This window comes from Cyprinodon variegatus, unplaced genomic scaffold (genome assembly GCF_000732505.1).
Source record: "Cyprinodon variegatus isolate N-32 unplaced genomic scaffold, C_variegatus-1.0 Scaffold898, whole genome shotgun sequence".
Lineage (NCBI taxonomy): Eukaryota > Metazoa > Chordata > Actinopteri > Cyprinodontiformes > Cyprinodontidae > Cyprinodon > Cyprinodon variegatus.
Window position 1 is genome coordinate 13,727 of NW_015151351.1, and position 25,843 is coordinate 39,569.

At 37.6% G+C, this 25,843-nt stretch overlaps 1 protein-coding gene across 3 annotated transcripts in view; it reads left to right on the top strand.

Annotated features, from left to right (window-relative positions):
- Positions 1–210: 210 nt before the first annotated feature.
- wwp2 (WW domain containing E3 ubiquitin protein ligase 2) overlaps positions 211–25,843 on the top strand; it is a 76,656-nt gene continuing 51,023 nt past the window's right edge. For 2 of the 3 annotated variants that reach the window (XM_015397937.1, XM_015397939.1), the window contains exons 1-5: positions 211–277; positions 6,856–6,937; positions 13,228–13,384; positions 13,651–13,772; positions 18,416–18,553. In XM_015397937.1, coding sequence (XP_015253423.1) covers positions 6,868–6,937; positions 13,228–13,384; positions 13,651–13,772; positions 18,416–18,553 — 487 coding nt within the window. In that variant the 5' untranslated portion in view covers positions 211–277; positions 6,856–6,867. Of the gene's footprint in view, positions 278–2,068; positions 2,270–6,855; positions 6,938–13,227; positions 13,385–13,650; positions 13,773–18,415; positions 18,554–25,843 lie in introns of those variants that run through there. The other variant, XM_015397938.1, reaches the window with a different exon arrangement.

Below are 25,843 nucleotides of genomic sequence, written 5' to 3' on the forward strand. Positions count from 1 at the left end.
ATTTAGTAGTCTTTAAATTTAATTTATTTTCTCAGCTTCAAAAATAATGTCTCTCTTAGAGAATTCAGGTAAGTTTGGAATTTTAGGGAGAATCCAGTAGTGCACATAATCCAACAAACCTTTGCAATAATTTGTTAGTTTTCTCTGTTTTCTCATCACCACGGACATCCCACAATCCTTTGCGCAATTACAACAAGGTTGCGTTGGTCACGTGGTTTTGTTGCTGAGACGGAAATGAAAGTTCACTAACGACAACGGCAGAGCACAGCTGAAAAGGGTATGTTAATTATCACAACATCGCTTCAATTTCCGGCTTGTCAATCCGCTGCTCGTTTGCTGAAGCGAGAAACGCAGCTGTTAGTGCGGGTTCGCCCCCCCTCTGGTACATAAAACTAGATCTGCCGGGGTGTCCTTTGTGAAATCCAGCTACGAAGCAGTTAGCAGTTAGCCTCCTTAACATCAAGTTTGCGAAACTTCAGTCTGTCGGACCGGATGTATCAAAAATTACCCTTCAAATTTAAGGATGTATATATTGTGATTAATATGCTTGTAATGATTGTGTTTATCGATTATTCGAACTTAGGGTAACATTCTCTGCTATTTTTTTCTCTCTGTGACAGTTTAATGAATACGGAAGAGTATTAGGGCCACTGGAAAAAGATACTTGATTTTTAAATTTTATTTCAGTGTAATATGGGGGGAAAAAGTCAGAATTCCGACCTTAATCTCAGAATTTTGACCCTACTCTCAGAATTCCGACCTTACACTCAGAATCCTGACCTTAATTTCAGGATTTTGACCTTACTCTCAGAATTCTGACTTTAATCTCAGAATCCTGACCTTAACCTCTTGGACACTAGGCCTGTTTTCGAGAAATATGCTTGAAAATAACATGCCCAAAATGAATTGAATATATCTCAAGAACTACAGAGTTTATTTTAATTGTTTTGGTATCAAAATAAAGGCAAGACCCCAGAGAATATGTTATAGGTCTAAAAACCATCTTGGGGTGAGTGCTGGGGACCCAAATTTGGGTCCTCATGTTATGAAAAGGTTAAACTCAGAATTCCAACCTTAATCTCAGAATCCTGACCTTAAACTCAGAATTCCGACCTTAATCTTAGAATTTTGACCTTTCTCTCAGAGTTCCCACCTTACTCTCAGAATTCTGACTTTAATCTCAGAATTCTGACTTTAATCTCAGAATTTTTTATCTTAATTTAGATGGTCACCATGAAGGAAGAGATGTGGGAGCACTCAGCTTAACTGACATGGTGTGAGTTGTTTGAGAGGGCCAGTGACACATTGGTGGAAAATGATGGAATTAGGCGACTTTGTACATGCCTGAGGGGTCCCCAGTGATGCTATTTCATTAATGGAAGAGCAGAAGGTCATTAAAAAATAGAGCTAATCTCTAAAACAGACATGGCTATGGCTTGATGCTAACATGTTTGTTAGCTGTCAGAATTCAGCCAGATAAAGGCAGAATTCTGAAATTAAAGTCAGAATTCTGCAAGTAAGGTCAGAATTCTGACTTTTTTCCCATATTCAACTGAAATAATATTTAAAAATCAGTTACCTTTTTTATTTTTTAAGTGGCCTTAATCCTCTTCTGTAAATGAACAAGACACTTTAACTTTTTTGTGAGAAAATATGGGTACTGCATTGCTCAAATTTCACTAATGATTTACTGGGACATCATCTTTATTTTTAAAACTTCTTTTATAATCCTTTATTACAGTTAAGGTTTCTCTCAATCAAGAGGATTTGTTTAAAAAATGGGTTTTCCTTCACTGTACTTATTCCAAACTATAATCCAATTTTTATTCCTGTTTTTGATCAACATTTTCAATATTTCATCACGGAATTTTTCCTTAGTTATTTAGTGATACACGAACTGGTTTGACTCTATTTACTTTACAAACAGACCTCGTTAGGATCCTGGTTCGTAGATGGAGGTTTTACTTTCGTGTCTTATTTTGAAAATAGGCGCCGGAAGCTGTGACGGTGTCCTTGTGTTCTTTATGTGCGCGAGCCTCAATCATCTTCCGTGTTTGTGTTTTGTACACCGCTGCCATGGGTATTTAATAGGCTGACCATAAATATGTTTATCACCAACAAATAGTCAGCAGTTAGGTTAAGCTAAAATGGCTCCGGAGCCGTTAGGTTAACATTATTATTCTGGTCAGTCGGGTTTACAAGGTGATGTTGTCCTCTTTTGTTGCGATAAATCCCATCGGATCATCTGCGTCTTTAACCCCAACATAAGGTTTGCTTGTTCTTGTTTTCCTGTTGTTAAATGACCCAGTTATTTGCTTGTTTTACTACCAGAAATCATCAAGCTTTGCAGATATAGTGTTCTGTGGTTTCAGGCTGGGATGCCAGCTGCAGTCACCTTGGAGCAGCAGCAGATTACTGAACTGGACTAAACTAAACTCACTCTCTGGCTTATTTCCAACATGACACATACATTCAGTTTTGACTCTGAGTAAAAAACTGGATAATAACTCTTTATAGCTGTATTTAAAACAATAGGAAGGAAAACTCTTGCCTATGACACAGTCTACATTGTAAATTAAAAAATAAGGCCATGACAGCTAAATAACAAAGATACTGATCATTATTTTAAGCTATAACACCACACTAACTTCACTAGGATTTATTTTTCATAATAATAAATAGCTTTTTTTTAAACCAATATTCAGATTGGACTGAAAATTAAACTGATTTAGAACAGTGTTTGCAGATAAATAAATAAAAAATGTTTTTACTAAAGCTGATGAAAGTTCGACGCAGTTTTACTACAAATAAAGTAGAATCTTTAAAATTATAAAGAAACGGCAGGTATGACTAAAACCAAAATATTACAGCATATCTTCACTAAACATTCAATTCAGATTCAAGTTTCCAATCCTGCCATTATTGGGTTTTATGGCTGTTACAGATTAAGGTTTATCCTTGTTCTGTCATGGTCTATATTTGATTTAATTAGGGCAGTGTTAAAGGGAGCTACTGTAACACAGCTCAGCCGCTTTAGAATATTCTACTATAATTTAAAACAATGACTAAACTGTTCATAGGTTTTATTTTGAATCTGTTTTCAGCACCTTTGCGATGAGCTCATTATCTGTTAGTATTACCAAGACCTCTTAGTGTATCCCACATTATGTTAATAAAACTATACTGATTTTGCAAAACAGCCAACATGAGCTATTCTAGGATGGTCCATGGATAGAACTGGACAAAGACAATCCCGATAATGGAGAACTGAGAACAAATTACACAGAATAATGTGGTTAAACAACCTGATAGAGCCAAGTTATGATGCATTCACTGGTTAGAGAGAAAAAAGTATATTTTTAGTTTTTAACTAAAAAAATCAGGGCTGAATAAGCGGAAGATTGGCTGGGTGAGGTCATTAGCCAGTTCCTTGTTAAAACTAATTTAATGACTTCATAAAAAAAAAAAAAAATTTCCAGTTATACCTGCCTCATCTGAATGGCACAAACAATAAGGTTGGAAAGCATTTGATGTTTCAGTTTTAAGGACTTTAATCAATTTTATGAATATAGCGTTTATTCTGATATATGCCAGAGATGTGTGGATAAACAATTAGTCTCAGTATAAAGTCATCTCAGGGTCTCCTGCCAAGAAATTCAAAGCCCTCAAGACAAATTTTATGCTTGAGCCTTAAAAAGCTTTTAGATTCAGATTTTATTTATTATTTTATTATTTGCTAAACCTGATTAGTTCTGCAACTGAAAAGAGTCGTAGTCAAAGTTGACATTCAGTTTCTGAGTTACAGTCAGAAACCTGTTAAAATGGCGACATTTTGATTTATCTCCAGGTTACAGCCAGTCATACATTGATGCAACTGAAAGCATTTTTAGGCCTGTATAATTTTATGACAACATACATTTTCAAACAATTTTTGAACCTTTCCCTGTCTGCAGTAATTGTGATTGAGGCTGGATTCATCCCTCCTGGTCTGCTGGACCACAAAGCCTGGCAGGTGAATTTCACCTTTAGGGTCTATGAGGATCTAAATGAGTGTTTTAGTTCCCAGATTCTGTATCCTTTGAGACAATCGAGGCCAGGGAGACTCTATGCAGCTGACCAACATCATTTAAAGGCTGAACTCATCCAAGCAGACCTTACTTATTGTGATATTGTACTTATTTATGTTGGAATAATAATAAGGATTGGATCTTGTAATATATACGTTAATCAGAAATACTTTAATAATCCCAGAGGGAAATTGACCTGCTGCTAATTTCTATATGGTTTTGAATCAGATCTATTCTGCTCTGGCTTTCCAGAGTGGGAAAATGTGCTGCTTGTGTCTGAAATAATCACCCAGTAATGCTGGAAACCATTTGTTTCACTTGCATAAAGCGGTGATAGAATTGCAAAGTTGAATGAGGCATAAAAATGGTTTTTTTTGGTTGTTGTTGAGGCTGTTGTTTTGTTGTCGAGGTTGTTTTGAAATCCGGCTCTTAATACAAGCTGCAGTCTAGGATTAGTAAGCAACACCCAGAGGAGTGATTTCTACACAGACTTCACCTTTACCTTTCACTTTGAGCTGGTAAAAGGGGTCAAAGGGCTGAGATCTTCAGCGATTGCACTGCTGTTTTACGTTGCAGTTTTCTTTTCATGAAATGCTGCAGAGCTTATATCTGACTTTGCTGAAGGTGAAGCTGCTGGTTCTCTCAGCCTCTGAGTAGAACACACCTCTGCGGTGGGTGACATTAATTTCTTAACAGTGGTTTTAATGTAGTGATATCCACTTCATTTAAAAGGTTTTCTATATTATGCTGCATAATAAAAATGTATCTTTGCAGCTCTCTCCAGAGGAAAGCGTGACCCCAGAAGCAAATAGAACAAGATCCAGATAATGCAATTTGAAAAGAAGGCAATTTGGAAAACTCATTCTGAAAAATAGAAAGGTCAACATTTTAAAAAGAAAAAAAAAATACTTTTGAAATATGTGAGAAAACAGCTAATTTACTCTTAAACCTTTTTTTTATTTTTTATTTATAGCTTTCCAAAGTAATTTCTGGATAGCATTTCTTTCAGATTTTCACTTACAGAAAGTGTTTTTGATTTTAAAACATAATGGAAGAAAGTTCATCCCATATCTGTTAGTTATTGCTGTAACACTGTACACAAAAAGCAACACTTGGAGCTGCAGCGAATATTTGAAAATATTTGAAAATTTTTGGGCTACCATCCATGCATTCAGATGCTCAGTACCTGATAGCAGGTGTTTAATGCTGCAAACTAATGTTGTTGAGATGGAAATAATGAATTATATGAAGTACATGGAGTAATTTGAGCCCATATTTTGTTGCTTACTCCACAAGAGCAGCTGCCAAACTTGTAAACAAAACACACTTACAAAAGAGAACAAAACAGCAACACAAGGGCAGAGGTGACATCTTTAATTGATAAGGAGGAGGAGAGCAAAATGATTTTTACATATCCTACAGATTTAGATTCTCTGGTTGCCTCAGACAGCCGATCCAACTCAGCAACGCTCATCCAAATCCTCGCACGGCCGTTCTCAAACATGCTGGGGAAAAAAAGCTCTGCCAAGATTAGAGATCTATTGATGTGCATATGCATGTGTGGATATATACTGGATGGTACTATTTTATGAAAACAGAGGGGTGGAGTTTGTTTCCGTTTGTGTTCTGGTTCTCTTTGGTGTATTTGTTTGCAGTTATTTATTTATTTTTTGTGCTAAAGTATTAAATAGAATATCATAAAAAAGAAAGAATGTCTGTTTTGTAACAAGAAAAAACAAACTTTGGGAAAAGTGTAAAGCTCGTCAAAAAATCTAAATGCAAAATGATTTATTAACATGCAAAACATTCATATTTAACAGCAGGCTAAAATAGGAGGTCACAGATAATATTGAATAAAGAGCAGCTTTGGAGCCGAAAGAGCCAACCTTCCCATCATCCTCACTTCTAATGGAGGATGTAGTTTAAGTTTGTTATCAACCATAAGCAGAGAGACATTTTTTTATTTGTTCATTTATTGCAACTGGCATTTTAATTGCGTGTTGTTTGTTTCCAAGCAGAATTTTGGCTTTTTACTCCGGTGAAATATCTGGTTATTTTAATCTTTATGCGCCATGCATTCACCGTAGACGGACACAGCAGATGGCAGCTCAGAGCCAGATTTTGCTTCCCACTGTCTCCACATTCATACTCAGTATTGTTGCGATCAGCTGCCTGCTGTCTCTATGTACTCATTCTGTAGGACAGATTATAGCAGAGTCGGTTATTTTATGCTGCTGGCTCTTTTCTTACTTTGTTAAACTGCATTTGTCTTCATTAATAACTGTTATTGAATTTGAACTTATTTGATTTTATTTGAAGCTGTTGGTCTGATTGGATTAATTTGACAGATTAATTCTGTGTACAGATCAGATCTCTTTGTTCAAAGCTTTCAGATTAAATTTATTATGATCATTACTATGTAAATTAATTTTTAAAATGAAGTTTTATGGACAAAGAGGATTTCACAGAGGGTGCTGGAGACATCCTGAAGATGGAAAAGCTAGAGAGGAATGGGGAAAAAATTTTTGTCATTGAAATCTTCAATTCTGTCTATAAAAAAATGTATTGGTTCTTGGATAATAGGAAGTAACAGAAGAAGGAATAAATGTTTCGGTTGCAGAGAGAAACTATGCAAACTGGTGCAGGTTTAAGTTCAAATTACAGAGCAGACTCTAATCTCATTGACAAATGTGTCTCTGAGGCTGTTTGACGATGATATGGAAACTCCCACGATGAAGATGGGGACGATTTATTCAATATTGTTTGTTTTTTTGCGGTTGTGTTTCAGAGCTGTGATGTCATGGCAGCTGCCAGCGTGACCAGACCTGGCAGTGCCCAGACCACCGAAAAGTCTCAGCTAACCCTGAAAGGTAATAATCTAATAAGACTGTATGGAAAACGCCGCTCTAGTGATTCATGTTTTTATCTTTTCAATGCGCACAAAGTATATAAATGAATGGCATCAAGATGATGAACCAAAATCTACTTCTACAGCAAACCAACCAGTCTGACAATAAGGACATCTGTTTGTAGCTAGAGATGCTTGGCTGTCAGTGACCTAGACTCTGTGGGTTAATGCTGCTGTTGCCTAAAATGAGTTACTGGAAATAAACGGTAATCCAGCATCTATAATCACATCTTCACCTTCTATGCACAGCATAGAAGTTGACGACGCTTCCCCTGCATGCAGCGTGACTAAATGGAAGCTATTTAGGTGATAACAGGAACATAATTCAGTGTTTCTATTTACAAACAGAAGTTTATTCAGCCTCAGTGGCCTTTTCCGAACCTAAATCCCTCAACTGATTTATACTTAGAACAGATACTATGTAGTTGACTTTATAGTGAACTCAGAAAACTGACAGTTAGGACAGACTGCTTTTCACTTCGGCCATGTGACTCTGCACTGTGCCTGCGCCATCTTTGTTATTAGTCGCCGCTCTGACAGCAAATCCCATAATGCTTTGCCAGGACAGCTCTCCTTGCAAAGCATGGGGTATATATACGGGATATATCTGCTCGTATAGTGAACAAGAATTATCTACTTTTCAAGGTGCATTGTGGGAAATTTCAAGTCCACTAGTTCTTCATCCACTAGACGTTTGGATATTCATCTAAAATGGCGTAACCACTATATAGGTTTCTGTTATAGCCTCTGTTCGATTTATGGGCTGCATCCTCCAAGGACGCGGTCTACCTAGACTGGATCCTTCGAAGTCCGTGACAATAAGGAGACCGAAAGAGTTTTGGCTGTTAATTCAAACAGGTCTACCCTTCGGCGGGTTTTACCGCCGTAGGCTGTGTTGCTTAGCAACCATGTCAGTTGACACACAAAGCAGGAAAAGAAGGAATACCGAAGTTTTCAAAACTGTTTTTTTATTTCTTTCTTTTTTATTGAGTGGAATGAAGGTGCCAACCACTGGGAGCAGGGAAAAATAAAATAAAATGTAATGATAGAAACCTTAGTCAGTTAAAGCTACAGTGTGTAATAATTACAGGGATATACAGTCAGAAATGTAATATATTATACATAACTATGTTATTTATCATCATCTACGAGCTCAGCCTCTTAACCTTAATATTTGCGTTGGCTTAGAATTCGTTATTTATAATTACATAGGAGCGGGTCTCGCAGCCATGGAGGCAGACATCTTTGCGCTACGGCAGCGCAGAGCCAACAAACTAGCGATTGCGAGATCGCCCATTACGCTCGAAAGTAACTACGGCAAGTTGAGAGAGATGAACTGAGACGGTACTGAACAATAGATGGCAGTATTAAAATGATCTATGTAAACAAACCTCATTACTTGAGAAGGTAGGTGATGCGGACGTCCCGTAACGCTCGCTGATGATGTAATCGTCCTTCCAATCTGGCCTTCTAAGGACGTGTCCCATGAATTTGAACAGAGCAATAGTATGCCTCTGCTTTGGAATTACTTCTCTTGCAAATGCCAGTGAGGCTCATACTTTTAGTGGACGAGGGTAACATTACAACTGTAAAATAAATTCCTTCTTAGCAGATGTTATCAATGAATTGGACATCACAAAGTTCTGGATACACTCTTAAAGCCATCCTTGATGATAAATGTCCCTCTTCGATGAAGGTCTGTTCTTAAAAGAAATTGCAATGGAGACCTGGTGACCCTAAAAATCCCACTTTTTATTAGTTTTGTTTCGATTGACCTTCAAAATTGGGTAATTATATTTACACAAGTAAATTTAACCAAAAATCATGATTTTTGATACAAAGTTTCTGTGCTAGGATGAGGTGGCTTTTCGGCCATATCCAAATTGGTGTTTCAAACTAAAAACTACAGTTGAAATCCTTTTTGATTTTTTTATTTAACAACCGGATGCTACTACTGTGGAAAAAGATGAAGACAGGAAATAATAGGAGGATGTTTCTTAATAAGTCATCACATGAACCAACATTTGTGCATTATTTACGCATCTGTAAAGGAAACAGACTGTAGGAAAACAAACAGTTTTCCTACTTTCAGACTTTTTCATCCATGCTTTAAGGAAAGATTGCAAGATTGACCTATAAGAAATTATCTTTAGACTCTTTGCTTTTTTTAATGACTAATAAAAAGTTCCTGAAAACTCAACTCTGCTTAAACGAGTTAACTGCTCGTTAAAAAGTGCATCATTTAAAGGTAGTGTGGATGCCAGTGGCAGTGGAGGACGCCGTGTCTGCCTGCCAGGAAACTTGGTGTTCACTCCTTTTCCACCTGCCAAATTGTTGAGAGAGAGAGTTGGTGCTGTTTGGCAGAAAAGGTGTAGCTCACCCATGGCTTTTTCAAGTTTCTAAAAAAATAAACTGAAGTGTCAGAAGAAATCTGAGGTGTTTTTCTTTAGAAAGACAGGTGTGCTGGATCTGAAATAGAAAAATCATCGTTTTTAAAGTTGTACACATCGAAAACGGCTACTTTCTAGTAGTGTTAGCATTATGTTAGCACCACATGCTGCTTATCAATTGACATCCACAATATCTATTTCATTGCACATATATAAACAGTAACTTAAACTTGGTCTGTACGTATGATCATTAGGAAAAAATCACAATGATAATTAATCTTTATTACAGGCTGGGTTATTTTCTAGATACTTACTTTATTAACCACGGATAGGGGAAATTTACCTGCTCTGTAGCAGAGGTAAAAAATATATAAAATAGTATAAAAAAAACATAAAATTGGATTGAAAAATAAATTAAAAAGTCGGTCCTTCCAGAGGCATTAAACTGTCTCATGGTGGCCGGGAAAAAAGATGTTATGCAGAGAAAATAATTATGAAGCTGAAATAAAGTACAGAAAAAGAAAAGAGATTAGCAGAAATAATAATTCATAAAATAAAAATTGAGCTTAAACTGAGTTAAAGTGAAATACATTGTAATTAAAAGCTATTTTAGGTGAGGTTTAAATTTAATATTTTGGTTATTTAGATATTTTTTTATACTGGTTTAGAAAAGCGGATGGATTAGTAGTTGACTTGAACGCTCGTATCGTTTTTAATTTGTTGAAGGTATTTTAAGGAAAAGTTGCCAAACTGTCCAGATATTCTAACATGTTTTGTTTTTCCACTAAATAATGTAAATAAAAGGGTGGATTGTGTGAGATCCTGTTGCTGCAAACATGTCCATTTATCTCAGGCTTTTTCCATCTTTTTACCGGGAATAATGTTATATCATTATGTTTTAAGTGCATTGCAGATGTTTGGAAGGTAATTCCAAGGTACAGTTAATTCCAATTCTTTAAAATAAACCCGATGCATGAGGAAAGAGTTGTGCTGCCAGCTCTTTGGTCATGGGAAAGTGTGTTTAAAGAGGCTTCATTTGTTTTATTAGATATAAGCTAAATGGACCTTTTTCAGCTGAAGGTGACTGAAAAAAAAGCAGAAACTCAACATAATGAAGACTTTTTGAAAAGGTTCTTTTGTATATGAAATATTTACATTTGGTTTTAACTAAAAAAGATAAATAAATGAATAATTTTTTTTTTTTTATTTAGTTGCAAAGTGTTTCTTCACCCCAACATCTTACAGCCAGAGTGGTCGGTGAATCTCTGCAGAATTAAAACCTGCTTTTCAAAAACAAAAAGCAGTTTATTTGCTCGACACATTCATTTTTTTGTAGTTGATTGTATGCACAGAGGGCTGACCAGTGGAACAGAGGGTAGCACTGCTGCCTTGTAGCAAGAAGGTTCCGGGTTTGATTCCCATCTGCATGGAGTTTGTACGTTACCCCTGTGCATGTGTGGGTTCTCTCCAGGTACTCTGGCTTCCTCCCACAGTCCAAAAACATCACTGTTAGGTTAATTGGCTTCTCTAAATGCTCCTTAGGTGTGAGGGAATGGTTATTTGTCTCTGTGTTGCCCTCCGATGGACTGGTGACCTGTCCAGAGTGTACCCCGCCTTTTGCCCCTTAGACAGCTGGAGATAGGCTTGGGATAAGCGTATCAAAAAATGGATGGATGCATGTATGCCATCCATCTTTTGAAAACCAAAAGCTGACTTTCGCTTACTTAATGTTCAAATATTAAACTTTAGGTATGAGGTTCATAAACATTTTGAATGGAGTAAGCCCTCTGCAGCTGTTTAGTAATAAAAACGATCCTGGTATATGTTCCCAGTTTATTTAGATTCAGCTAAAGATGCCTCAGCACAGACTCTCAGCCAGTAATTAACTACAGTTTACCTTCGGTGGAGCTCCTCTATTGAAAGAGGAGCGTTAATTGTTTCTTTTTTCTCTATAACTTCCTCCTTCATTACTGTTTTCCACAGTGAGTCATATTTTGCTTTGCCAGAGCTCAGGCATTATCAACATGTCTCAGCCAGAGTAGATCTGCTCACCTCTCGTCTGTGATTATTTATTTGTCATGAGCCGTTTGCAGGTTTCTCAGCATTCTGGCCTGTTGGGGTAAAACGCTTCTGAACTTGTAGGACTGAAGCAAGCCCTGACAAGATTCTCAGAACATGTAATAAAATTCAAACCATCACCAGAGCTCTCTGTATCTCTGAAAATTTGTTAAATTCACAGAATGCACAAAGTGTTAATATCATAACATATCAACTACGATTTTGTTGGAGAGAGAGGATTAATAGAAGTTCTTGGTATTTATTTCGGTTTGTGTTCGTCATCTGAGAACATTGCGATCATTGCATTACTTCCTCAAGATGCCACAGATTGCTGCAGAGACCTGTTAATCTTGGTCAGGTTTGTGACGACAGAGACACGCCTGAACACAGGTCAGAAACCTTTACAACCCGAAGAGGCGTTTTACTGTTCAGTCCCTCTAAATAAAATGAGTTTGGAGCCACAAATGTAGCATGACTGATTGAAACAACTTATTTTTATTATATATATGCTGTAGATTTGTTACTGTTACTACGCAATTTTTGTTTTTGTGGGGTTTTAGACTTAGATTTATTTTGTCATTTTGTATACAAAAGTGTAAACAAAAAGACATTTCATTTTGAACAGCTCTCTAGACAATTTCATTTTTTTTAAAGTGCAGCCTTTATAAGATAAGTAGCAGTGATTAAAAAACAAAAAACCCTTTGTTATATTAAGTCACTATATCTAGTTATGGAGTGCGCCTCATTCATTTAACTTTAATAGATATGTTTTTATTGGGCAGTTTTATTAAAAATTAAGACAAAAAGACACATCTTTTACAACCCAGTGACAAAAAAAGAATTTTCCTCAAAGTATGTTGTTCTTTGTGGAAATATTGTGCAATATTATCTGTTTAACTTGCTTACTTTAAATATTGTTTAATTCTTAAGCATTTCTGGTCAGTTATTTACAGACCCAGTAAAGGTTGCAAAGGTTACAGACCTCTGATCTAGAACCAAAGGTTGGTAGTAACTACTTACATTTACTCAGTTATATTTACTTGAGTAACTTTTTTTAACCAACTTTACCTTCATGAGAAGTTGTGCTGATTCTTTTTTTTTTTGGCCACTAGAGGGCAATGTTTGTATTCTGGCATGTCCTTCCAGCTCATTCTGCATCAGATCTGACGCACAGTTCATAAGTAAATTATTGCAAGTAGTTCAAGTAAAGATCTTAAAGCATTTTTTAGTTTCATATATGACCTTATTGGGTTTTTTGATTTGAATGTAAAGCAATTTCTTTATTAAAAAGGAAAGACAAGCAATTTATGATTTAAAAAAAAAATTCATGTTAAAAATGCATTTTTAAGATGCTCATGTATTTACTATGGAATTATGATTAAGCTTTTAACTTTTTTTACAGTCTTGAAATCAAAGCATAAAATCTCAGTTCTGTGAAAGGTTCTATTTCTTGAGATTGTGGCATCTTTTATCCTTAAACATACATTTAGGGCCGGACGATTGATGGAAGGAAGCTGGAATGTTTGCAGCAAACAGGCTCTTACTAATTCCATTGAAAAAAGTTTTGCAAGTCAAATCTTTCATTGAAAATCCTCTACCTTTATACGGGAAAGTAACCGAACCAAACTGGCTCAGAAAAACAGCAACAATTACATTTTTAAAGAACTGGTTAAGCTGTGCTAAATTTGTGGTATTTTTTTAATAATGCATTTTGTGAAAACCTTTAAATTAAATAAGAAAAGGGATCTTCTCTCTTTAGATGGTGTTCTCCTTTGCAGCTTAAACGTTGTTTGTTTGTACGCAGTGGTGTCAGCAAAGCCCCAGTCTCCAAAGCTGCCGAACCGTCACTCTCGGCTCAGCTCCTTCGTCGAGGTGACTGCCGACGGGCTGACCAGTGAAACCAAAAAAACAGGCAAACGCACCGGGCACCTGGAGCTGCAGTGGAATGAAGACCTCACCCTGTGAGACAAACCCTCATAGATTCACACTGATTTTATCAAAGCCAGAATTTCTTCTTCATAATGCATTGCAAGCTTTATGCACTCTTCATGGAAGAATTTTTTTTTTAACTTTTTATATAAAATCTCCTTTTTTGTGCGTAAACTGAACTTTCTTCAGCTCAATTAAAGAGTTGATATGAACTTGTACTTGATGTCATTTTAGAAATCAGATAAACTGTAAATGGTCTAAGTGTTATCACCTTGACACGTTGTCCTGTGTGCTGCAGTAATGTGACGCCTGAGAGCCATCTGGATCTGAAGCTGTGGAGCTGCCATACCTTAAGAAAGGAGCTTCTGGGCAGCGCTACCATAGACCTTCTGGATACACTGCGCACACATGATGGCAAAAGTAAGATCATGCAGAAAAAAGCATTCTGCATAGTTTCGGTCAAATATACCCTCCCTTCATTTCTGCATTACCTACCTTGTACTTACTTTTGAGTTTTCCAGGTTTAATGAATTAGCAAATACTGATCAGATTTTAATTCATTGCAAACATAGAATACAGATATTGAGGAGTGTAACGAGATAAAGAAAAAACAACAACATGGAGAACACATTTTATTCATAAAAAATCTTCTTCTGGCTACATCTGCTACCCTGGCGAAAAAACATCTTAGCTGAAGCTTCATAAAAGCTTTACTCCAACATTGCAATCCTTTGGTTCAATCATTTTGGCTTCAATAAAACCAAACGGGAGCAGATATATCATTGACACAGAGCAAAGTGGCGGTTGAGGCCTCCCAGAGGGGCACAACACACAAATAGAGGAGTCATGAGATGGTTTTCACGATCATTGTGATGTGATCCCTGAGATAAATGGAGGGCCAAAATATAAGATTAAATATATAAATGTGACTGTCTCTTAAAATGAATAAATTCACCATGGAATGAATAGATCTAACATGGATTATTTGTCTAATGCATGACTCAAATATCAATTGTAAAATGGACACATTAAATTATCCAAAATGCTTTTAAAATGATAATTATATAATAAAAAGTAATTTAAAAAATTAGAAATAAATATAATTAATTCATTTTATATGTGTAAATAAATGTGGGGTCAAGTAATTGTATGCATTTTAAGGTGGGAATCAAAGTTCTGTTGCATGTCTATGGAGAAATATTTATATTTTTAAATCAGTATTGTTTACATCAATACTTTGTTAATTCTTTAGCCTTAATCTGCTACTTAATCTTATCCAAGATGAAATAGGGGGAAAGTTTAAAAATCTTAATTTAACAGGTTAAAAACTTATCGGAATAAAATCTCTCTTTTTAAAGGAAAATTCCGGTTTTTAACACTTTTAGCCCATTTTCTGTAGTGTCCAGGATGAAATCGAATGATCGACACCAAAATTTTGACGATTGGTCCTGTCTCTGCTATTTGGCTCATGCAGAATCCCCCCCTGGCTGCTTCAGAATGGCTTCCATAGTGCATGTCCGATAATGTCCTTAAAACAACCTTAAACGTTCTTTTTTTAAAATATGCTACTCACCGGGTCGTCAGTGCTGTTCAATGACGTTCCAAAAAAAGTTTAGTGAAGAAAAACCGTTCCTGTCTTGTTTTATTTTGCATTTTGTAAATCCCAGAACTATTTTTTCCGATACATCACAACCGCTTATAAACTTCCGCTTCCCGTTCGAATCTGAAGCGTTGCACACTCCAGACCACTAGTTGGCGACAATGTTTGTACCGTCAAACTCAAAGTCAAATATGTCCTCCTCAAGAATCCACCTTTCGTATTCCATTTTCAGAGTTTTTTAAAGTGTTTAACAGAGACATTAGCACCTCGACGTCGGAGTACACAGAGTGAAGCAGAAACACTTGGGCCTTGCGAAAAGACTACAACTAAGCGTAAACAGGCCCCATTTCCGTTTCCGGTGGCGGAGGGATATTGACTATTCCAACAGAACTCAATGGGATTTACAAAATGCTAAATAAAACACTACAGGAACGTTTTTTCTTTACGAAACTTGTTTCTGAACGTCATTGAACAGCGCTGACAACCCGGTGAGTAGCATATTTTAAAAAAAGAACGTTTAAGGTTGTTTTAAGGACATTATCGGACATGCACTATGAAAGCCATTCTGAAGCAGCCAGGGGGGGATTCTGCATGAGCCAAATAGCAGAGACAGGACCAATCGTCAAAATTTTGGTGTCGATCATTCGATTTCATCCTGGACACTACAGAAAAGGGGCTAAAAGTGTTAAAACCGGAATTTTCCTTTAAGAGTGACCTGCGTGACAGCACATCATACATACAATAAGTAATAAAAATAGTGCCTTTTACAGGATCTGAAAAAGCCATAACGTTAGCATTTTCTTTATTTTTATTGCAGGATAAAGCACAATAAAAAACAGTTTACAATAGTAAACTGGTTTCAGGATGAAGTCGAAAGTAATTTAAGATCTGGGGACACGCTACGGGTTATTTTTAGATCATTGAACTGTCAACCAAAGATGTTCTGGCATTTATTTAAAAAAAGTCAACTTCTGAGTGGAAAGTAAAAAGTAACCCCCAATCTACCCGTCATCCAGCTCAGCTGTGTTGCTAAGCCTAGAGGAGCTCTAAGTAGCGTAAGCAGATTGTTCCATTAAAGCCAGTGATAAACGTAGAAGTCAGACCAAAACAGCTCATCCAATGGATTTTTACAAAAGTTCAAATGACTGTTTTCCTTTGATAAATACACTCAGTGCAGAAAATATATAATTATTGCTTATTTAATATTTAATTGATAAGTTTGGATTATCTAAGTTAAAGCAGAACTGTGCAACTATGAACCCAAATATTAGCTTAATTAAATATTAGACGGTTTTTATGGTCAGTACACACTTGTCACTGAATGAGTCATGTAAGCCAGATTTGTGGTTCTCTGATGGAGAATATAATCTAGAGGGATGGATATGGCCTTAAATTAAGGAGGAACTCCATAACTTCTCAATCTGCTGGTCCAAAGTTGTCTGCAGTTAGTTTTCAAATCACAGAGGGAGGCTGGTTTATTTTGTTGCCATTTGTTTTCAAGGGCTTTATCTGGAATTTACAAGTATAGCACCCCTAGTGGTCGGCAAGGAATAACCAATGGGTCATCATCTATACCTAAAACTAAGACGATTGCGGTGATTAAATGAATTTAGCGTTAATCAGTAAAAAAATACAAACAATATTTTTCATAGCGATCACAGAGCCTGGGAACGGCCATTTTTGCCCAAATATAGTAACACCTCCCTCCTGACATCTTCCGGCAGTGACGTCATGGTGCGGTAAGCCCAGCGCCATTATTCCTGCTCTACAAGCAACATCGATGGGAACTACTTGACTAACCTGCAATCAACAACCATCATTTAAGATTTTTAGAGGACTTCACCACTGAAATTCACGAGAGCTATAGTTAAACCGACAATGCCCACGTGCATGGCAGTTGGATGTTGTAATACATCAGGTAAAAGTGTGGGGGGGGATGAAGTTATTTCACCTTTTCAATTCGTGATCCACCACGGGTTCGTCGTTGGATTGCCAACTTCAAGAGGGAGGATTTGCCATTGAATTTCTGGCCAGAGAAAAAACAAGTCATTAATCTATTAATCTCTAATTAATCTAATCTCTTCACTGGTTGTCACGCATTGGGACTTACTCAACAGCCGATACCGCACTGTGACGTCACAAACCGGCAGGTGGCAGTAGTGTTCTTTGACAAACATGGATGTCTCCAGTAAAGCACATTCAAATGAAAATTACTCTTAATCTCTTAATTAAAACACTTATTTATTGAACAGTATGTAATAATCTCAAACTCAAAGTACTTTCAGAAGCTTATATTCTGAATGTGACCGGATGTTTAATAAACATAACCCAGATAGCAATCTTCCGTATGCAACTAATAATTGGCATATTTATAAACATGCTCGTGAACTGTTCGGGTTTCGAAGTAAAATTAGTGATTTATTTTGAAAATCCGGAGGCTGGGATTTTTCCGTTTCCTGTTGAAGCAATGTGATTGCTGTATTGACTGCTGCATTGGGAGACGAATCAAATTAGAAAGTTGCCATACAGAGGCTGTGTATATGCTCTCATTTAGTATAATGGCTGCAGAATTACTGCAGAGATCAAAGCTGGAGCACAGCCTCAAGCAGTGTAAATTGGGGATAACTCACCTTGTCACTGCAGCATATTTTAGATCTAATGGATTTCATTCCAACGCTCAGACACAGTGAGTGGGGATGTCATACAGAACCGAATACTTAGCTAAATACACCTTTTTTTCATCACATGAAACTCAGGTTAAACCAGAAAAATAAACCATTTTGGAGCATCTTTAACCTTTGTAAATTTAGCTGTTTTGATTTCAGTTAAAGACTTGAGTAGCATTTGACTCTAATCCTTAAAAGTTTGCTTTTGATACTTTTGTTTATTATCTTGGAGGGTTTTAACCTTCTTAACCCAACATGTTTAATCAGTCTCCCTTTGTCCAGTTGTTTGACGCAGTCCCTCATAAAAAGAGTGTTACAGGAGGTCTGTTCTGACCCTGATGTTTAAACAGCTACTCACTCTTTCACTTTGGGTTGTATAACTTTCCTCCTGCTGAAATGAGGCACTGTGGTGCTTTAACAAAGATGGATTCTCACTTGTTTGCTTAATTAGCTCCAGGTGATGTTTTTTTTCTATTTCCTCTGGGAATGTAGTTCACCTTGCCCAGCTGTTACTGCAGAGCTCTGCAGCTGGAACCAGCCTAGGCTGAGGTGGCCTCACAAGCATAATGTTAACTGCTGTTAAAGGCAGTAATTATCTATCTGTATGCACACACTCCACCTCCATGAAAGGAGACAATGCCTCAAGCCTGAGTGAGTTCTCTGTGTTTTCCCATTTTAAAGCAGCAACGAGGGATGTCCTATTCCACCCTTCCACCTCCTCTCACTTTATACCACCTTTTTTCCCTCTTTTACCGCAACTCTCTCCTCTTCTAATCGCTCATCCTTTCTTCCTATAGTGGAGAACGTCCAGCTGAGTCTGGTGCTGCAGACGGAGAACAAAGGCTCGGTTGTGGCAGGAGGGGAGCTCAACGTCTGTCTGGACGGCATGGTTGTTGATCTGGGCTCTCTGCCCAATGGCAGCACAGCGGCAGACAGTAAGCCCTGCATTTTAACACACACTCCCCCAGCCTCATTTAGTTAGGAAGGTGTGGGTAGGGACAGGAATGAAAGGAGGAACACCTCTGAACACCACAGACATGTAGCTCAGGCTGGTTATCATCATGTTTTATGTATTTTAGTGAATAAGTTTGGGATAAAAAAACCCACACATTTAATGAATGAATTCAGATAACTAATGTTTTAGATTTCGAAGACCAAGGAAATTCCTACGATACAGCTGCCACTCTTTTATATGAACCGGTGCTCTGTTTACCCACATTCAAGCAGCTTGATTCAGCAGAATAGACCAAAGCTATAAAACCATTTCTCCTCTTCCTAATTGATCCCTTCCTCTTTTTCTTAACATTTAGCAATTCTTCATCAGAAACCACACAAACCTGTAGTAAATATAAATGTTAAGACTCTGGTATCAGTTTTACCACCTTTCCCCATACTTTAGTCAATTTTTGACTCAAAAAACTGATGTTTAAGCATTTTGTTCGAAATCCGGGTCCTCGATAACAGATCAAGATCCTGGATGGAAACGATTGAAATGAGCTTTCTCCAGCGGGTGGCTGGGCTCTTCCTCAGAGATGGGGCAGGAGCTCAGTCACCAGTGAGAGACTCATAGAGCTGCCTCTCCTCCGCATCCAGAGGAGTCAGCTGAGGTGGCTCAGGTGACTTTATCAGATGCCCCCATGACGCCTCCCTTTGGAGGTGTTCCAGGATCGTCCCACCAGGAGGAGGCCAAGGGGACGACCCAGGACACAATGGAGGGAAACTGTCTCTCAGCTGGACTGGGAGACAGTCCAGGGTCGTCAGGAATCTAAAAACACCTCCTCCACCAGTGCGATTATTTGTCAGACTTTTAAATCATTGAATACTCTAAAGCACTGTGTGAAAGGCTAAATGTATAGTGGAGAATGTTCTTATTCTGGGTGGATAATCAAAATAAGTGGTCCTCCTAATTGTCAATCATTCCGTAGATATGTTTACATAAGGCTGTCCCCATTTTCACTTACCGATAATGAGTGACAAAAATTGCAGATCTTCTCTTGTAAAGTAAGCTTGTATGAGCGATTCAAACAGCAACTTTTAAACAGAGCGTGCACGAAGAGAAATGGGCTTGTGCACGCTCTCGCATGCGTTTAATAGACGGTCATTCTCGGGAGCAGGTACAGGGTTGTGCATGTGCTTTTTTTTTTAAGTGAAGAGGGCGGGTCTTCAAAAAATGTGAGAAAATCCTCCACTATACCTTTAAGTGTGATTAAAAATCTTCAAAAATGCTAAATGTTTTAATTCAACTTAACTGGAGATATTTCTTATCTCTATATGCAGGGCATTTAAGTGTCCTATATAGAAATGGTTATTTTTCTAGTGTCAAACAGCAACATTTACCTAAGGAAGGCTGCATTATTAGGCTACATCCTTCAACAAATCTGCCTTTGTCATGAATTTTATTCATTTTAGTCTATTTCTCCTTAATCTGTTCGGTGGAACATGAAGTAGTAGTATTTATAGTAGTGATATTCGTTTAAAAGGCTTTCAGACACCCATTTAAAGGGATACGTATATGCAATAGGGTATGCAGCTTTCATTTTCTTTGAAAATCAAATTTTCTTTCATGCTCTTTCAAATATATATATTTTTAAACGAAGTTAGATTTCCTGAAGTTTTAATCTCAAAAAAGGTGTCACCCACGATTGTCTCTCATAGCATCTCTGGTCTGAAAAATTCATGTTTGACTGGATGTTTTATGTTTAACCTCTAGACAGAACAGCACAGTCCTGGTTATTGTGTCCTGTTTGTAATTTTGTTGAACCTTGTAAAATTTACGTAGTCGACATAAGTAGACGGTTTGCTTGCAGAGACTTAGTCTGCAGCTTAAGTTTCTCCGCTGCAGACTCACACCTGCCAACAGTTAAGGTTGGCCTATATGTGTGTTTATCCATTTCAGCAAAGCCTGGGTTTTAGTGAAGAGTTTGGTTGAAGTTTAAATTGCATGTCAGGAGTTCTTCTGCTGTGCCAACAACAACATGTCAAGTATACTGTTAGACCTAAAGGAACTCGATACCGACAGAATATACTGACTGTGTTCAGCAGCAGTATTTCTTCCACAGAGCTTTAAGATCAGCCTGAGAGAACACTTGATCTCCACATTAATGTGCTCTTCCTGCACCAATTGCTCCTAGGAGGAGAGTTTTCAAAGGCCTCACATTCAATCAACAGCATTTTCCCCTTCCAGGTACTGCACTAACATTTTACCTTCCTCTCTGGTTTTGGAAGCAGACTAAGAGTCTTTTTTTTTTTTTTTACTAATACGCTGTTCTCTAACCGCTCCCTCTACCTCAGCCAAGTCCATGCAGCACACACAGCTTTTTATTTAGCGGTACACAGAGACCGCAGTGTGTCCTGCTAAATGAACACAGGAACAGCAGTCAGGGTCTGCCATGAACACATGAACGTGTCTCCTTGTGAGTGTTTAGTTGTGAGGTGAAATGAAGCAAACGTGTGCATTTTTGTTTGTGTTTGCTTGCTGCTGCACCACAGGGGCGGCGAGGTGGGGAAAAAAATCTAAAAACATCGGATACAGAGGCTTTTATTGAGGTTTTATGGATGAGTTAAGGAATAAATTGGGAAAGGATCATCATGTGGCAGTTTTTGATGTCAAGCTTTCGTACTGGAGATGGCAACCATGTGGAATTTAGTTCTGCTAGCTAAAATAGAGAAGGTGTTCTGAGGTCAGTGAAAATAAAAGTTTAAGGAAAAAAGCTACGGTTTTTAATCTTTCCCAGATTTCAGAAGTGGAGGGCAATACGTTCTCTGTTGTTACTCCTTGTGTTGTGCTATTAAATAAAAGCAAGACATTTCTCACTGAAATCCCAATGATTTATTTGCTCTCTAAACTTTACAAATTCCCAGACAAACAATCCACAAATCTGGTTTGCAAAAGTGACTTTAGGAGCACCGCCATTACTATTCCCATGCATGCCTTTTGCTGTCAAAGTCAAATCAACAGTGGGTCTTGGTAACCTCGGAGAGATGTTGTCTGTTTTTTTGGTTGTTGTTTTTTTTGGATTACGGGATTCTGCTGAATGAAATGTGGTCAGTGTAAGTCCAAGTCAGAAACGACGGTTCTCAACGCGTAAAAAGGTTGGCTGCTCCCCGCTGGTCTGAGCTCAGTGTCCACCTCAGTCAGAGCTGTTTAGTGTTTCTATAGTGGTCTTGTAGATAACTAGCGTATGTGAGCGTTATAGGGTCCTTGGATTTGATAAACAGTTAAACAACTGAACCTCTCTTCTGACGTTCAGACTCATGCTTTTCTGTTGAATTTTGTGATTAAAAGAGTAAATAAAATTATTCTCACTATTCTTCCATAGCTGTATGTTCCTATCACTTTCTGCACACTTTAGAACCTCACTCACTAAATTAATCACAACCCTGGAAGATTTTAATTTCAAATATCTGTTTCTGATCAGAACAGAAAATGAAATACATTTTAATTAAAAATAAGAAATACTCCTTTTACTAATGTATGGAGAATAATTTTATTTGCCATTACAGCAATTAACCCTGTCCTGTAATTGCAGATAAGCAGAAAGTTTCTATTAATTTTGAGAAAATAATTTTGGTGATAAACTTCAAGTCTATGAGGCTGGAAGGCTCTTTGCCATAACCCTAGATGTTGTCTTCCTCTACAGATTCCCTCTGAGGACTCAGTCTGGGCCATTCCAACGGACATTTTGGTTTTAGACAGAAATTGAACTATGGCTCTAAATCAGTTATTATTCATTTATTTTATTTTTTTACTTACTTTGTATTATTTGTTTGCATTAGGGGGGAGAATAAGGCCTTTCAGTAGGTTGGATAAATTGCTGGCATGTTGGACAGAGAGCATCCATGACCTGTAACCTAGGTGACCTGAACTCAAGGGATGGATGGATTGTTGTCTTTTGATGTTTTTGCTGCAGAAAACCTTGTTAAAGTGCTAACACTAACGTTAGTTCATGTTTTGTCAGATGTGTTTTTTGTTGAAGAGTAAAAATAAACATCTCTGAGCAATTTCAGCTCTCTATGTTTAAAGCAAGGCCATTATTTAAACCTAATCAGATACTTTAAAGCAAATCTGTCCGTAGATCAGCCTTATTCATCTGTCTTTAGGTTTAATTCTCAAATGCCAAACTTGTTTATCTTTAAAAAAGGAAACCCTGACCCCTGAAGTAAGGAAACTCCCATTGTAAGAAACTGTCAGAAAGAAGTTCAGCAAAGCTGCGGCTGTGGTTCCAGCGTGTGTGCAGGTCAAAGGTTACCATTTAATGAACAAAACCCTCCCTTTTTCCAGTTTCCTTTTTACGTCCTGTTGTTTGGAGTCCCTCCACAGGCATAATCACAGACATCAGGAGCGCCTTTGTCTAATTTGTTTCTGAGAATTGGGTAATTGAACCTTATTGCTTGCAGCTCTGAAGCACAATTGCCTCCTGTGATCCTGAAGCTTTGTGCAGGGGGATGGAGGGGGTTCTTTCCCCGGGTTGCAGGGTTGGGGATGACAGAGGTCATGAATACATGTGTGTGTTTGTGTGTACCTATGGTGGTGTGATGGTTTTAGTGCAAACAAAGAGATTAGGAGTTATGGTTATGTCTATGCTTTAAGATTGTGTAGATTCAGACATGAAAATGCATTGCGTTTACTGAGGTGTGTTTGTGTTTCTGACCTATGGGGCCGGGGCGAATATAAGTTTATAAAGGTAGGAGTGTGTTGCCTTCTGCTGGCGTGAAGGCGCTCTGTGTTCCTGCTTTGAACGTTGCTCTGTTGGTTACCAAATGTTCCTTATTTTTTTTTGTGGCAGCGTCTCTTAGGCACACCAACGAACGTATGCACGTGGCGGCCCTTCTAAACAAATGCCTACATTCAAAGATGGTGAGAAACAGAATCCAGAGCAGAGAGTTTAAAAGCTCCGGAAATATTGGCTAACTTTGTGAATGCATGACTGTCACTTATTCAGACCTCCTTTTCCACAGAACTTAGGCACAGGCAGACTATGAGTAACAGTAATTATCCTCCCCTATATTGCATCAAGCTCTTTGACTCAGTATGATAAACCTCCCAGTAATTTACATATAGATAAGTGGATAAATAGAAAGGTTGTGTAAAAAAGTTCTTGAAAGTTTTTTTTTTTTTTATCTGGTATTGACCCTCATAACCAGTACCTTCACATAGCAGACACCTGTGGGCAATGGGTTTTAATTCCTCTTAACTTTTCTTTATTTTTCTACCTGGATCATTGAGATCCGTCTAATCAAAATCAACATACAACAAACAAACAAACAAAGAAAACTAATTTAATATAGTTCTGTTGATCATTAAAGACGGTTTAAAAAAGGTCATGCTGTTTCACTTAGCTTGATTTTTATTTTGTATTTGTATATTTAATATGTGGTTCTTGGTAAAGTGACTTTGGAAAAGTATCTTTATTGGTTATAAGTTGCCTATAATGTAAATGACTTGCTACAAAACAATAGAGCATGGCATCTGTAGTGGTTTATAATTGCAGCTAAAGCTCCATACAAAGTGACACAATGGTAACGGCTGCATGAAAAAGCCTTTCTGGAATTATTTCCAAAAAAACTTCAACCCTGAAGTATGAGTTTATATTATGTTATATATAGATTTAAACACATCTTGGTTACATTTTCTTTGCCTCTCCTTTTCTATTTGAAATTAATAGAGCCTCTAGAGGATCAGTGATTAGCAATCTCTGTTATGTTTTTCTCAAAGGGCCCTGGGAACTTAAGCTTACTATATGGAAAACCTAATATGGAAAATCTACAAAAAAAAGCTTTAAATAAAAAATTAAAGTACTACACTTATATTTATAAAAGGAGAAGGCTACGAGTAAAAGTCCTTCTAGCCAGTAGGTGGCGCACTAATGCTTGCCTGCTCTCGTTCTATTCTTCCATTATACTATTTGCCAGCGCTTTGCCAGCTCCATCAATGCTAACCCTACTTACCAATAGCAAACTTTTAACTTGCATGTCCAGAAGTGGCAACGATGACTTCTGACTTCCTTCGCCTCCTCAAACCAACACTGCATAACCTTTCATACTTCTTAAAATATTTTCAGAACTTTTGTTATAAGTCGACTTACAACTAGTTTAATGACACCTCTGTGCTGGCCTGAAAGGGTCTGTATCGCTTTCACCAGCACTAAACAACTTTGAGGAGGGTAGCAGTTACCCTGCCACACAAAACTACAAATGTGCAGACTGCTTTACAGCATATGTAAAGAATCCCCACTTTTCTCATTCGCTGTAAAGACTGAAGTCGATGCAACAAAATTTCCCTGAGAGGCTTTTTCATGCAGCGGTTCCCTGTTTATTCGTTCAAATTGTGCTGGGTTGATATCCAGGCAATGCTGCACTTTCCTGTTGGCATCTATACTTTTGTTTAGTGGGAAATTAGAAAACATCCATCTTCTCCGCTTAGTCCTTGCAGCCCATTAGAAAACATAGCATTATATTGATCTGTTTCAAGGTACTTGTGAGTACATCGGTTGCTGACTAGTCTGATGAGTTGGTTGGCGGTGCAGGAATACAGTGCAAAACCAAGGTTAAATGTTTCTTATTTTCAACATCGTCATATGACATTTTCACCATTCATAAACTCATCGCTATTCATCTTCATCACAAAGCCACTGGAAAAAGAAAAGTAATTCTGTCCAACTGTAGGCGATCGGGAGATCAGGATTTGACCACACTATGAGCTGGTCCTCATGGGAAATGCTCTTCCTTCAGGAAACGATACAGCTTTTGTTTACTGGGGGAGCCAAAATTGACCAAAACTGAAACTTCTTTAGCACTGCTTTAAGTGGACATCCTCCCTTAAAAACTTGACCGATGTTCACCTTCTTTTTGCGTCAGTTTTGGTCTGCTTACAAAATGAAAATAATAACAAAAAGATCAAAATAAAATATTCATTTACAATGTAAGTTTCAATAAAATTAGAAAATATTGTCTGCACCACTCGATATGTCCCTCTGACCAAAGCATGTCTCTCTGACCAAAGCATGTCTCTCTGACCAAAGCATGTCCCTCTGACCAAAGCATGTCTCTCTGACCAAAGCGTATCCCTCTGACCAAATGATGTCCGTCTGACCAAAGGATGTCCGTCTGACCAAAATATGTCTGTCTGACCAAAGGAAATCCCACTGACCAAAGGATGTCCCTCTGAACAAATGATATGCCTCTGACCAAAGGATGTCCCTCTGACCAAATTATATGCCACTGAC